The sequence below is a fragment of the Phaseolus vulgaris genome, chromosome 1 (genome assembly GCF_051622355.1).
Source record: "Phaseolus vulgaris cultivar YP4 chromosome 1, ASM5162235v1, whole genome shotgun sequence".
NCBI classification, from domain to species: Eukaryota; Viridiplantae; Streptophyta; class Magnoliopsida; order Fabales; family Fabaceae; genus Phaseolus; species Phaseolus vulgaris.
The window spans coordinates 35,828,691-35,843,896 of record NC_143498.1 but is presented as its reverse complement, the minus strand read 5'-3'; the positions used below and the strand labels follow the sequence as shown (position 1 = coordinate 35,843,896).

The window sequence follows — 15,206 nt, the reverse complement described above, 5'->3', positions numbered from 1 at the left end:
AACCGTCTACTGGGTCATCAAACTCAACTAAAGTAAAAAGTTGCTCATCTAGAAATCTTCCTGAATAGGAATTGCATATTTCTCCATCTCAATGTGGCTATGAAATTACATACATTAGATGGTCTGCCATGAGATTACATGTGTCACTTCTATCCTATATTTAAATCAAATTCTCGTAGTTACAACATCCACCTGATCAATCTAGACTTTGAATCTATCTTTTTAAATAAATACTTCAGAGCAACATGAGCAGTCAAAATAATTGTCGTAGAGCCTATAAGATATAATTTGAACTTATCTAAGGCATAAACAATCTAGTAGTTCTTTCTCGGTGATATTATAAGATCACATGATAGAGTCTATTAACCTTCTACAATAACACAATCCATCAATCACAAGTGGCTTGGAGAAAGAATACTCAAGGGGTTGACCAGGAGTGAACCCAAAGAATACTTGACATGTACTTTGCAGAATTAATTTGCTTATTCGAATTTTACTGGTTTATTCAAGAGCTTAAGGTAATATGTTGTGATAGGTGAACAATATAAATTATTGTATGTATAGTTTTTTCTTCCTTATCTATGTTATGAGTGTCTACACTAACCCAAAAAGAAGAGTTAATGTATGAAAACTTACTAAAATATTTGATTGAACAATCTTGAACTAAGTATTTGATATTATCTACATTGGTTTAGTCAAACTCTAAAACTATGATCTAATCACTTATTAAACCACATATGAATATATGTTATTTAACTGAGTTAAATGAGCTCTAAATCTAACCTTATTGAGTTAGAAAAAAATAAGTACGAAATAAATCTTTAACTATATTCATCTCATCATATTTATTATATAAATTTTTATTTAAGAGACATGTTTTAAATTTTATTAGACGAAACCACTTTAAATATATATTTTTTAAACAAAAACTGCTTTAAATCTTGCTCTGAAAACATGTTTTCATAGGATAAGTATGTATAAAATATTGTATATTAGATAAAAGAATCATAGTATGATTTTTAGAATATATATACACAAAAATATTCAAACAAATTATTTGATAAATGTAAGCAAAAGTCTCGTATAAATCTTTAGTGTGACTAATTTATGAATCAGATAATGTACTTAGCATCATTAATCAAATAATCTATTTGTAATTTTTTTAAAGAATTATAATTCACCTTTTTTTTGGTTTTTTTTGACACGTACATTTCAACATAAAGTAAGTTAGTTAAAATGAGATCTAAATTATTAAATAAGATTACGTATGGGGCCTAAGAAGGTTACAAAAATGGCCACCATTTAACAACTCTCAAATTCACAAATGTGACCCTACAAAATTTAGCAATAAATGTAGCATGCTATAACTGGATGTCTGCACTAAAATTAAGAGCTAAAGTTGTGTAATTACATTTTTATGGTCTTCTAATCAATAAATCAAATACTGTAAATGAAACTGGAGGAAGTATGTCATTTATCTCTTTGCCAGCACTCGTATGTGGATTTCGTTTTGGTACTATCTGTGTATAAAACAAACATAAAATAATAGATATTAGATCCTTTCTACAACCCTAATTCGTGACTATATAATAATATAAATAAATAATTCAAATGAACCTTTGTTGGGTTTGCAAAGCTGTTCCCATCGGATGCATCTGCAGATGTGAGCACTGTCTTTGTTGCCTTAGTTGCTTCTGAACTCTCAATTCCTTTCAGAGAAATCTTGAGATTTATTGGGCTCTTCCCAACGTTTGCAACCTAAACAAACCAATTGCATTAAGGTCTTGAAAACTCAACTTCACTTATATTCTATTATAAACCAATGCATTTTAGATAACTCATGATTCAACATTACCTTTATTTTCAAGTAAGTTTGGGAATTTTTGCAGATAATTGCAGATGCAGCAACTGAATTAGGGTGAGGTGTTTGAAGTTGTGATTTGAGGAGTGTTGCTCCATTTGACTCTCTAAACATAAACTGCACCCAATAGCTAGGAGTTCCATAAACCTGATTGGAACTAAAAACAATTGCATCTGGGTTCCACCTATATGGAAAAAATAACACATTTCAAAGTGGCCACTGTTTCACTTAGTTTATATAAATCTTCATATTTTGCATTGGAAAATTATGAGAAAAGAGGAAAAAAGGGATATACTTCCTGTCATTTGCATTCACAAAAAGTGGTGCATAGCTAGCCATTATCACATGATCACTGCATCAAAAATGGGAATGGTGTGAATTTTGAAAGAATAAAGTAATTGAATCTCATTTAAGAACATAAAAAAAAATATATCCATGATCCTTCTTTAAAATAAATAACATGTTTTTAACAAACTTTATCATAAAAATTTATAGGAGAAGAAATTAAATTAAATTTTCCAAAATGTGTAGAGCCTCTTTTATTAATATTTCTAAACTTTTTGTTTTTCTCTTTTAGCAGAAATTTGTCCATACAAACTTCTTTTTTTCATCCAAATAATTAAAATTTCTTAACTTATTTATTATTTATAACATTATTGTAACAATATAGTATCTTAAGAAGGGAAAAATGAATATAAATTAAGGTATAATTAATTAACCTGTTTCTTTCTAATCCAATAAGGAATCCAGCTTCTGATACAGCTCCCAAAAGGGTTCCCTGCTTAGCTTGTTCTCCAATTAGAGCATACTCACTCACAAAAGCCTGAATAATGGTATATATGCAAATTATTCATCAAACTTCAAATGCATACATAATATTACACAAATAAATACTATGATAATAGAGAAAGAAGAGAGTTAAAGTGAGAATTACAAAAACCTTTGGACCATTTCGTGGTGTTTTATCAAACACATCAGCGTTATTAAACATAGTTTCATATTCCTTAGGATATGTCTGGAAAATGAAGAGTTGGAATATATGAGAAAGGATGAACACAAAACCAATATATATATATATATATATGAAACTATGAAATAATTAAGGAATGTTAATTGCAAGAGATAGAATAATTACGTGATAATCATAAATATCTGCTGGGTGATTTAATGGTTTGGACGAAGCATCACAGTTTGAAACTATTTGAATGTCTGGATAAGCAGCTTTTATTGCCTTGTAGAAAGCTAGGTAGTTTCCTAACAAAAAAAAATTACACAAACCCTTTAACATTTTATTTTTCATCACTCATTAAAATATATATTAAAAAATAAATAAAAAATTAGACAAGCTCCTTACACTTTATAAATGAAAATGAAAATTTTCTAATCTATTTCAACCAATTATAAAAAATATGATTAAATTAATTAAAATAATTTTTGGAGAGGATTACTAGTATTACTCATAAATTAATTAGAAATCGTAAAAAATGAATTTTAAAAACTTCACAAACTTAATATATGCATGCATGTCAGATTATAATTAGTATATGTAAACTTTTAATACTCAGTATTATAGAGTGTTACACACGATAAATACTTCTTTAAAAAAACATTTTCAACTATTTTACACCGTTTGAAAAAAAAATAATCAACTTTATTATTGAAATTATATTTGTCAAATTTTATAATTTTGTTTCAAAATTATCTGTAATATTCTTGAGATCAATAGTATTTTTCTTCTCTTTTTTTCAATTAATTACTTTTCACTTAATTAATTAATATTCGAGAGCAAAAAATATAAGAGTTACCCACTTCCCCAATCCTTTAAAAAGAGAAAAATTAAATCATTAATTTTCAACCTTTAATATTTTAGAATTAATTAAGGATATTTTAGAGAAAAATAATTAATAACCCAATCACTTAGCAAAGGGTTTTATAAAAGGATACAAGATTTTCTAAAAAAAATGTTAGAAATAGAGATTGAATGTTTGTTTACTCAAAAGGCATACATAAATAAAATAAAAATAGAGAAAGTGAGAGCATGCCTTGGTAGTTTTTCTTCTGGCAATCTTCATTTCCAACAGCAACATATTTTAGGTCAAATGGGTCTGGGTGCCCCATAGATGCTCTAAGGGAACCCCATTTTGAACTAGCTGCACCTCTTGCAAACTCAATACCATCAAGGCTTTCCTACAATTAAGGGTAAACAAACAAGACAGTGATAAAGATATTTAATTCCACTGTTTCAAAAGGGAAAAAAAACTACAAGAACAACAAAAAATGGAATGGGAAGAAACAAGAATAGGAAAATATACTTGCACAAAAGGTGTGATGTCTTTTGTATCAATTTCTTCAGTATGGCTTATGCCTGTATTATTGAATTGAACATACACAAAAACACATATTCAGCAATGGTCCTTACATGATAACCAAAAATCAAACATAGTATATAGCTATAATGGACAATACCACTATTAAACACCCACAATGGCCTTGCACCTATGTCCTCTGCTAGCTACACAAGAAAAAAAAATGCTTATCATGATTGAATTTCACAATAACAAATTGTGATAATCAGAAACTGAGGTCTATAGAAGAGAATATGAAACCACTAAACCAAGAGAATTTAGTCAGTAAATGAACTCACTTGAAGACCCTCAAAATAACCAAATCCATCGTCTGTCCAATAACTCCAAACATCACCAAAATGGCCAGGTCTCTGTTCCCAGGGTCCAACACTATTTTTCCACCGAAATGCATTTCTTAATCTTTGCCCTTCAATAAAACAGCCACCTCTTGCAAGAGAAAAAAATGCATTAATTTTGGAATTTATGTGAATGTTTGATGAAAAGAGATTGATCAAAATGATATAATGTCTTTGAGAAATATTGTACACTTCTGATATGAAATCTCTTCCTTAACTTCAGTTTATGCATACCTGGAAATCTTAAAAAGGCTGGTTTCAAGTCTATTAGCATGTTAACCAAGTCACTTCGGAAACCATGTCCCTGTGCCAAAACAAGTTTGAAGATTTACTATTTAAAAAAATAAATGCAATGAAATTGAGTATTGCCAACAATGAGTATTGCAGACCTTGTATGTGTCCACAGGCATAGCAGACACTTGGTCCAACCATATAACCCCTTTTTTGGTTGTTGTTAAATACAAACTTGAGTCGGAACTTGATGCATCGGCTTCTAATGTAGTCTCCATCCTTTTCCAATTTGAAACTTCTGATGCAGAAGCACTAAAGATCAATGTATTAATATCATGTTCATATTCAAAAGATACTTTTAATAGAACTTTGACCATTGAGTCTCCCTAGAATGTTGAAACAAAGTTCTTACATGATATTGCTAGAAGCCAATATCCTTCCACCTTCAGTTTCTCTGAATGATACTGTCATTTCTAGTGCTCCTTTTGATTTAACAAAGAAGACAACTTTGTATTTCTTCCCTTCCACAATATTCTGAAACAAGATTTCATGGTTAAGGAGGCAAATCTTTTTCAATTCTGGCAAAAAAGAAAAATTAACTTGATAACAAAATTGTTTGTTTCCGGGAAACAAAATGCCCTTAAGAGTGATTTGAAGTAACCATCATATAAAGAAGGGAAAGGAGCATGGAAATAGAAGTTCATACTGAGACACATTATTTATTATTCTCACCATGCCCCAAAAACCAGGGTTAGAGACACCAACACCATCAGAAGGGCATTTGTCACACTGCACATCTATTTTCAATGCAACCTTGTTGTGTTCAAAGCAAGAGCTAAGTTCAGTTTCTAGGAAAATGGCTGGTTCTTTCCCAACTACAGTCCAGGGTGCAATACTTGATGGAACTCGGGTGCCCCCAGCTTCAAAACCTGAATCACAAATTAATATCTGAACGTATATTCTATTACCAGAGCTCTCTGTTAAAAATAAAGTTGTTCTTAAATTAAGTAGAATGTGTTAGTAATTTTCTTAGACAACTATTCACTTTTTCATCAAATTTTTTAGAGAAATCATATAAAAATATATTTTGGAGAGTATGGAAATTAGTGACCTCTGTTGTTCACAAGTTCTTCCCACAATCCACCAGTACCAGCATGATTGATCTCCTGCAAAAGAAGTTCATAATTTAGATCACTTTTGAACTATTTCACCATAAAAAAAAAAATACCAAGTTCAATGTTATATAACATGCACTGTGACATTTGGAGTTTTATAATATTAAAATTTTGAAGATCTGAAAAGGAAGGTGTGCAACCTCAAAAAATATTCCGAAAAGAGTGTCAGGAATTTGCCTTCCAGAATCAGAAACATCTACAACCAGAGTTGAAGTCTGGTTAGCATCAGCATAACATCGAAAAGCAAAACATGCCCCTATAACAAGGTATGTCCAAAGAAAACTGCAACAAGCCTTTGTAAAAATCATAGCTTCTTCTTTTGTTTTTTAACACCTTCAGTGTCACAATAACACAAGTATATAAGCCAACACACTCTGTTGCCTTGAACTCTCTCTTTTTGGCTTGTATTTATTTGGAAAAAAAAAGAACATTCCAATAGATTACTCTGGTCAACACAAGGAGATCCGAATCTCAAGAGTATTTGAGTGAAACTGAGTTATTGTAGGAGAAGTTGTGGAAGGTGTTACTTGTATTAGTTATTTTGTGCACACTGATTCAGACATTGGACTTTATACTAGGTCTATTGTTTTCTCTATAGTAGTGATGAGTCTAAGTATTCATTTGCTTAGGAGCTTAAAATTCTTTTATACTGATGCAAAATCAGAATATATATTTTTAATTATTTTAAGAATGATACAATAATAATAATAAATTAGTTTCAGGAACAACGGAAATTAAAAATTAGTGATTACGTAATCCTTTAAAAAGTCTTTAATTTTACTTTATTAAAAAGTTTATATCATGTTTTCTTTTTATTTCTCTATCATAAAAGTATTTATGGAACAATTTTTATGCCCAACATCATTTTTCACTACAAGAAAATGGCCGACATCATTTTACATCACAAGAAAATCACTAAGTAAAAATTAATTTTAGATACCAAAATAATAGTCAGTATATTGACTAAATTAGATATTATTTTATAAACTAAAAAATTATTGGTATATAAAATAATTTCTATTATTAATAAAAATTTATAAATTAGTTTTTAAATTGGTATCTAACTGTTACTTACCAATATTTTAGCTACTAACTACTCATATTCTAAATTAGTCTTTATTAGTATTTTAGAAATTGATTTAAAATCTAAAATATTAGTAGCTAAAACTTTGATAGCTAATTTAGATACCAATTTAGAAACTATTTTATAATTTTTATTAATAATAGAAACCACATTAAATATCAATAATGTTTTACTCTCTAAATTAATATCTAATTTATTCAATATAATCACTAATTATTTTTTCTCTAAATTTGATTATTATTTAATGATTTTCTTGTAGCATTAAATATTTTTTTTTTCTTTTGTTCAAATAATTTTTTCTTAGAAGTGTAAATTAATAAATATTAAAGCTTAATTGAGTTTTAAATCCATCATAAATTTTGATATATCCAATTGAGTTTTTGTTAATTTTTTTGTTTTATTGAAAATTCAATTTTTATATTTTTACAATTGAGTCACTATCATTTAATTTTTTTATTTGGGTAGCGTAATCATTATTTTGCCTCCGTCATCTTTAGTTAAAAAATATGAACTTTTATAGTTAATACAATATAATATTGTTATTAGTGTAATCATGACAAACAATTTTTATTGTTTTTATGAAAAACACGCTGTAGATCTCTCACGAAATCATCTATGGTCGGCGAGGAACTCCTGCTCATACGTTTTTTAAATGAAAGTAACAAAAATCATTAGTCATTTTTCATTGATCGAAATATTATTTAACAAAATATTTTAATAGGAATTCAATTAAAAATAAGCAATTTAAGAAAGATTTTAAACTTAATTAAGCGAAAAAAAAAAATATTCACCAACATGCCTTATAGATATCATGTAGTTTAAATGGGGTGAACGAAGATTTTTTTTATCACAACTAAAAAATAAAAAAGTTGCAGATACTAACAACTAGTCAAGACCATAGATTTGATAAATTCTCATGACTAAACAAATATCTCAGAAGGTTGATTTCAACTATAAATAGTACATCATTTGGCAGTTAACCATCATTGACATTAAAATGAACTTCTACTTTCAATGGCTATCTGTATGTTTGTACATACCATCAAGTTTAGGCTTCCAGTGACGAAAATAGGAATAATTTATGCCAAACATTTGAAATAACTTTCACTAGTTCAGCACAACTTGGGAGAAGGAAGGGCCATGTAACATTTGCCTGTCTTTTACCATCCACTATATCTCACATTTCTTGATAATATTATTAAAAAAATGGTCCCATTTCCTATTTGACTTCATTTTGTTTCAGTGAAATTATTCTTATGCTCTGATCATATTAAAAAATCTAATGATGTTACTGAATAGGAAGAGAGTACAACATTCATGTACTTGCCAGCATTCTCTAGGGAACTTGTTTGTGGCACCACCTGTGTTTAAAATGAAAATAATAACAAATGATAAATTACATGAATTAGTTTACACGACCAACTGTATTGTATTATGTAATGAATATAGCAAGTACAGATAAGCCAAATAGTACCTTCTTGGGCTCCAAGAAGGAATTCTCATCCATTAAGTTGGTTGATGTAAGAACTGTCTTTGTAGAACCAAATTGTTGCACATTTGAGTTCAACCCAATTATATAAATGTTAAGGCTCTCTGTGGCTATACCAAAGTTTACTACCTGTGAAAATCATAATCAATAACTCCTAGTGAAAGCATCTTCACCAAATAGAAATGCTGGTCAATGATAAAAAAAGCAATTGGTGTTAATCTAATTAAAGATATGCTTGTAGTCTTTCATGCTCAAGGACATTTTGGATGTAGCAAGAGTCAGTTTCAATTTAGTTGAAAAGGGCATCTCTTACCTTTACTCTTAGGTATTTTTTCTTCTCTGTAGAGTTTTCCCAGATAATTGCAGATGCAATAAGTTTTTTAGATGAAGTTGTGAGTGTTGAGTCAAGAAATGTTGCTCCAGTGGACTCAATAAAAAGTTTCTGCACCCAATAGCTGGGAGTTCCATAGAGCTGATAAGAGTCAAACACAATTGCATCGGGAATCCATCTGTAATGACACATTTATACAGTCTTATGTTACTAGGAGAATCATGTTGGAGTCTGCAAATAGTTTATCACAATAAATTTTCGAAGTGCCAATTCTTGTTACAAGAATAAAATAAAGGGTAGAAGATTTCACAGCAAAAGTACAAGAAATTTACCTCCTGTCATTCATGTTCGAGAAAAGTGGCGCATAAGAAACCATCTGAACAATATCACTGCATCAGAAAAATAATATAAATGAAAAACTTTGTGTGGTTAAGGTGAACTTCATAAAACAGAAACAATATACAATAAAGAAAAAGGCATAGAAAACCTGTTCTTCTCTAGTCCAATAAGAAATGCGGCTTCAGCTATAGCAGCCAAAAGACTTCCATTTGCAGCATCTTCTTTCCACACAGCATACTCACTCACAAAAGCCTGTAAAACCATATATATTGAGTATTCACATACCAGATTATGCATAAATTAGCAATCCATAAATAATGAACTGGAAGAGTGTTCAATAAAACTCAAGATTAATCAAACCTTTGGACCAGCTCGTGATGTGTTACCGAACCGAGTGGACTTAGAAAACATGTCATTGGAGTCTGTATAAATCTAATAAAATGTAAAGAGTAAGAAGGGTGATAAGTTGAAAACCGAATAAAAGAAAACAAATATACTTGCTAAAGTAAAATCAACAAAATGAAAGTTCAAGAAATAATGTTAGAATGTTATCTTTACATGAAAATCATATAAATCAGCTGGATGCTTTAATGGTGCACTAGAAGCATCACAGTTTGAGATAATTTGAATATCTGGGGTGGCAGATCTTATAGCCTCATAAAACTTAAGGTAATTTCCTAGAATGAAACAAGAAAAATGTGTTAATAATTTAATACATCAATCCTTAGATTGCTGCTAATATCAAAGGCGTTGAGTCATATAAAACAAGTTTTTACCATTAACATATATACGTAGTTTCATTAATGGTTTACAAGGGTGTGCTCAAAGAATAATAAAAACATACCTTGATAATTAAAATGCCAACAATCTTCATTTCCAACAGCAACATATCTCAAGTCAAATGGTTTAGGATGTCCCATTGCAGCTCTAACAGAACCCCATTTTGATTTAGGAGAGCCTCTTGCAAATTCAATGCCATCCAGGGCATCCTTTTGATTCAAAGATTTCATAATAGTAATAAATATATGTTTGTGTGTGTGTGTATATATATATATATATATATATATATATATATATAAATTCATAAAAGCTAAGAAAAGTGCAGGAGAGAAAAATGTACTTGCACATAAGGAGCTAAGGCTGATGCATTAATTTCTTCATGAACGCTGATACCTATAAATAAGACATTCAAATAATTAGAAAACAAAGACAGATAAATTCAAATAGTTGTGGCTGTTGGGAATGAATTTGAACTAAGGCAAGCAGAACACATATATACCAGCGTTAAAAACCCATATGGGCAATGCACCAAGGTCCTCTGCTAGCTGCTCGAGAAATATTGGATTATTATATTTATTCAGCAAGTAGGGAAAATTTAATAATGGTTGTAAGAGAATAATATACACTCACTTGGAGATATTCAAAATAACCAATTCCATCGTCACTCCAATAGTTCCAAATATCATTGAAATGTCCAGGTCTCTCTTCCCATGGTCCAATTGTATCTTTCCACTGATATCTGTTTTGCAGATGATCACCTTCAACATAAGTACCACCTAATGCAGTAATATTGACAAATAGTGTTAGGTCCTCAGAGATTTTATTTTACACAAAGTTTAGAAGAAAGAAATATTATGCCATTCTAAGAGTTAAGATGAAACCAATATTTGTTGACACAACTAGTTACAACATGTCGCTTTTAACTTGGTGGTTCGAGATTTGAATCCTAATGATATCACTAAGAATATGAAATAAACCAAATTGGGAGGGAATACCTTCACCTTGTGTAGATCTCCCACCATGATACAGTTTCTTTTTTAATAGAAGTTGATTTAATTATTTACTCAAATGAGTTAGTTAGGTAAGAATGCAGCTTTAGGTACCCAAAAATATAAAGTTGCAAATTAAGTTGTATAACAAACCTTACTCAGAAACATAGAATTAGGACATACCAGGAAATCTAAGAAATTTAGGTTTCAAATCTGCCACCATTTGAAAAAGGTCCTTTCTGAAGCCATGGCCCTGTTTCGACAGAAAAATGAAGTTATGTAAAGGAAAAAAAAATAGAATACATTGACAACAAAATGGTCAGGTACCAAGTGTAGTAGGAAATACCAGAATTTAGGGTGAACTTTTTTTGAATAATAAGCACTAAAATGGTAATAAATAGCTGCATTTATTAGATTATAAGGTGTGATTGTTTATTCTACTAACCATATGAGTGTCCAATGGCATAGCTGACACCTGGTCTAACAAGAATCTCCCTTCACTGGTTGTGGTTATTTGAAGACTTGAATAGTGATTAGTATCTTTTGCTTCCACTATTGTCTCCACCCTTTTCCATTTTCTATCTCCAAACACATGCCTGTGGAAGACCATCATCAATTAGTCATTTTAATCAATACAACAAATGGATTTATGGCTTATTCAGTATAGGCTGTAGAATCCTACAATGTCTTTTAAATAAAAAAGGAACTTACCTGGTTTTTGATGCCACTTTTATAACATCAACACCCTTGAATGAGAGTTGAAAATCAAACTTTGTTTCTGATTTAACATGGTAGACCACCTTGTACCTCTTTCCTTGCTCAAAATTCTGAACATGAAAAAAGTTACTCCATGTAAACACAAAGTGTGATGGTTATATCAACCTTTTTTATCGTCATTATTATTTGTTAGATTTAAACTTACATGAGACAAATAGAAGAAAAATATTATAATGTGTGTTTGAATGGGAAGTATATATGAATTTCCTTACCATGCCCCAATAACCAGGATTAGAAATACCAACTCCACCATATGGGCAAGGTTTGTGACCACCACAATACACTTTCATTAGTAATGCAGCTTTGTTACGCTCAAAGCAAGAGGTATGGTTTATTGATACAGAAATGAATGACTCATTTCCAATAACTGACCAAGGATAAATATTTAAGGTGTTGTCTGGTCCTCCAGCTTCAAAGCCTAAGAAAAATAATAGAAAAATAGACAAAATACTTAAAATGATACTGAATTCTAATGAGTCTGTGAACTGGAAACGCAAGATGAAGAAAGACTTGTAGATTTGGAAATAACCTCTATTGCTTACAAGTTCTGCCCACAGTCCCCCAGCACCAGCATGATTTATCTCCTGAAAATTAGAAACTGGTGAATTTTTAAAATATTCTAATGAGATTACTTTATTTTTTTGTGATATTTTTTGTTTTGTTTGGATGATAAATGAGACTGGTCTTGTGCACTCCACACAGAATTTTAAAGTCAGGTTTTTATGATGAGTGCCAAAAATTGTCATGCATGTCTGCAATGAAGTTAAACGAGTAAGCTCTATTACACAATATCTTGAAATCATATACATTATTTAAAAACCTGTTTAGCATTAAAGGTCTTGCCATAAACAAAGTCTTTAAGATAAAATTTCTGTCAAATTTTAAGAGGGTCATTACTATGAAAAAAGAAACACCACTATCCATTTTGTAAGTAATGAGGTGAAGGAAGGTTACATATACCTCAAAGAACACTCCAAGAAAACTGTGAGGAATTCGCCTTGCATTCACCTCATCAAAGGAAGCATTTACAACCAGTGTTGAGTTTGCATCAGCACAGCAATATTGAAACGTAAGAAAATGAATCAGGAGGGAAAAGAGCATAACACCAAACCAAGGCTTGAGAGAACAAAACCCCATTATGGAAATGGTTTAGATGACAAATTCCGTGGTGATGATATTTGTCTAACAAGTCATATTATATAGAGAAGGAACATTCCTAACAAATGTGCCTCCTCCAAGCTACTTAAAAAGGAAAATGTATGAAATGTAACAGAAAATACTACTTTTGTTCATTCTTTTAGTAATGTTCTTGATTGATTTTGTTGAGTCCCCATCAGGTTCATCTCACTCGCATTTTCACATATGAGAAATACTATTTTTCTTATAGCAAGAAATTTGCATAAACTCACTAAAGAAATGCTCGTATATCCATGCAAACTAGTTTTAGAGTGAATGGGACTTGGAGACATTTGTCCTCGGAATTCACAAGTAAAACTAGTTAAAAACCAAGGGTGAAAAACCTACAATTTTTGTCCAAAAATGCAAATATGCAACTATACAAAGTACAAGTTATTTAGGTATAATAATGAAGACTTTTGTACAAGTACCTGCTCAACATCTACCCTTTGGTGGAGTACTCACTTCATATTTGATATGGCTTCATAAACTTAAAATTGGATAGAAAGGAGCTGTCACTCATAATTACATCTTTCTCTCTATCCATGAAAACTTTCTACACTAACTTTTTCATTAGATGAAATGTACTAGGTTGAAGACTCTCCTCACCAAATTGCATCTATTCTCATCTCTGATGTAAATCATTCTGACGTTTACAAATTTAAGTTTAAATTGTATCTCTATTTTTTTCTAATAAAAAATTTAGGCTTAATTGTAATTTTGATATAAATGCTTTATAAAATCCACAATTTTACTCCACCCAATTTTTTTTATTTTTTGTAGTTTTGATCGTGAATTTCGTTTTAAGCAATATTGATTTCTTAATGTTTAACTATTCATAACTTTTTCAATTTTTAATTATATCGAGTAAGGTGTAGACAAAAAACAATGGATAATGAAGCTGAATTATTTTTCATAAAATTATGAATAATTAAAATTAAATAATAAAAAATAGTGTAAAAGGAGTGTAGAAGATTCACAAATTAGAGTGAACATGCATTGAAATGAAACACACACTAAATGGGTAGTCTATTTAATATAAAATAGTCACAGAATTTTGTTTAGTGACCTTTTTCATATTTCTGATATCTAGCTCTGTCCTCTTTATTTTTCAGGTCAGCTTTCAATTTTTGTTACTGTTATGAGTGAGTTCTTTTGTCTGTAATCTCAAAATTGTATAAAGCAAATACTACCACAACTCACATGTTACATGTTACCTTTTTTATATATATGATTTCAAACTCGTGAAATGTAGAGTTGTACATAATCAGCAAAAAAAGAGTGAAATGCTTAATTTTTCAAAATCTTTCAAATAAGTTACAAGGAGTACCTCAGCATTTATTTTCAAACAATTCATTTTCTTAATCACTTCACAGTTAAGCTCAAAGTGTTACTTTTCAGTTCATTAGCCTCTTATTAGCAATGTTGTGGACCATGAGATGCATCTAAATACTTGGAAATTAATACTTAAAATGATTAACAGTTGGATTAAAACTGTCATGTAGTTTAAATAAGGTGAACAGAATGTTTTGTTATGAACTCAGGAAAATGATAAACTGACAAGTCTGTGGCCATTATAAAGTTCCAAGAGTTTGATAAATGCTTGTGACTACTCATACTTGTGACTAAACTTATAAATGGTACATCTTGGCAATTAAGCATGAATGATGTGATTTTCAATGTGTATCATTTTTATACACCCCAACAAGTTTAGGGTTCCAGGTCTGAACCAGAGTGAGGAAGATAACAATAATTTTTGACTAATCTCAAACATCGTTTTCAGAAATGCAGGTCTTGAATGCATGTGAGTTGGTGTAGTCAGTGTAGGCAGGGCACTTTGGGAGAAGGAGAAGGGCTACTTTTCCTAGTCTTTTGTCCACCTAGAACCCATTTTACATATATTATATCTGTAATCAACTTAAGTACGAAGCAGAATTAAGCTAAAGGTTTATGTAATTGAAAATTGACATCTACCAAACAAAATGTCACATTTAAAGGAACAATCTGTACAAGTTTGGTGACGAGAGTACTTAGCTATCATTAGCATTTGTCTACAACACCCAGATCATTGGACCTGATTGTGCTAGAGTCCATCTCACCGAATCAAGTCAAATCGAGTTCATGTTGGATCGAACGTACCTTAAACTGAGTCAAATGGATTGAGTTAAGTCGGTTCACATTCTCTTAAGTTTTTTTTTTCATTATAAAAATAATTTTTCTTTATTAATAGTTTTATATTTACTAAAAAAACTTCCTTTGAAACTTTCAAAAAT

The 15,206-nt window shown here is 30.3% G+C and overlaps 2 protein-coding genes across 2 annotated transcripts; both read right to left on the bottom strand.

Annotated features, from left to right (window-relative positions):
* Positions 1–1,354: 1,354 nt before the first annotated feature.
* Positions 1,355–6,565, bottom strand: LOC137816137 (alpha-L-arabinofuranosidase 1). Its single transcript, XM_068619226.2, has 17 exons — positions 6,109–6,565; positions 5,905–5,959; positions 5,526–5,722; positions 5,206–5,327; positions 4,952–5,105; positions 4,797–4,866; positions 4,506–4,651; positions 4,328–4,373; positions 4,174–4,226; positions 3,904–4,048; positions 2,997–3,115; positions 2,802–2,876; positions 2,581–2,684; positions 2,157–2,213; positions 1,856–2,045; positions 1,618–1,758; positions 1,355–1,520 (listed from the first exon to the last, which is right to left on the bottom strand). Exons 1-17 carry the CDS (start codon positions 6,274–6,276, stop codon positions 1,416–1,418), a joined length of 1,947 nt encoding a protein of 648 aa, XP_068475327.1. The 5' UTR covers positions 6,277–6,565; the 3' UTR covers positions 1,355–1,415.
* A 1,373-nt stretch (positions 6,566–7,938) lies between these two features.
* Positions 7,939–13,571, bottom strand: LOC137813875 (alpha-L-arabinofuranosidase 1). The gene is made up of 17 exons (XM_068616341.2): positions 12,718–13,571; positions 12,287–12,341; positions 11,970–12,175; positions 11,692–11,807; positions 11,426–11,576; positions 11,164–11,233; positions 10,622–10,767; positions 10,491–10,536; positions 10,332–10,384; positions 10,056–10,200; positions 9,770–9,888; positions 9,572–9,643; positions 9,360–9,463; positions 9,205–9,261; positions 8,855–9,050; positions 8,527–8,670; positions 7,939–8,413 (listed from the first exon to the last, which is right to left on the bottom strand). The coding sequence occupies exons 1-17, from the start codon at positions 12,892–12,894 to the stop codon at positions 8,318–8,320; spliced, it is 1,953 nt and encodes a 650-aa protein (XP_068472442.2). The 5' UTR covers positions 12,895–13,571; the 3' UTR covers positions 7,939–8,317.
* Between the last annotated feature and the right edge of the window lie 1,635 nt (positions 13,572–15,206).

Bases quoted from the DNA above. Each gene is read 5' to 3' on its own strand.
- LOC137816137 (XM_068619226.2), bottom strand. From the start codon at position 6,276: ATGATTTTTACAAAGGCTTGTTGCAGTTTTCTTTGGACATACCTTGTT. The intron at 5,723-5,904 runs GTCACTAATTTC...TTTGTGATTCAG, and splicing joins AGAACTTGTGAACAACAGAG to GTTTTGAAGCTGGGGGCACC. The intron at 2,685-2,801 runs GTTTTTGTAATT...ACCATTATTCAG, and splicing joins CACCACGAAATGGTCCAAAG to GCTTTTGTGAGTGAGTATGC.
- LOC137813875 (XM_068616341.2), bottom strand. From the start codon at position 12,894: ATGGGGTTTTGTTCTCTCAAGCCTTGGTTTGGTGTTATGCTCTTTTCC. The intron at 10,768-11,163 runs GTATGTCCTAAT...TTACTGCATTAG, and splicing joins TAAATTTCTTAGATTTCCTG to GTGGTACTTATGTTGAAGGT. The intron at 9,262-9,359 runs GTTTTCTATGCC...TTTCTGATGCAG, and splicing joins ATTGGACTAGAGAAGAACAG to TGATATTGTTCAGATGGTTT.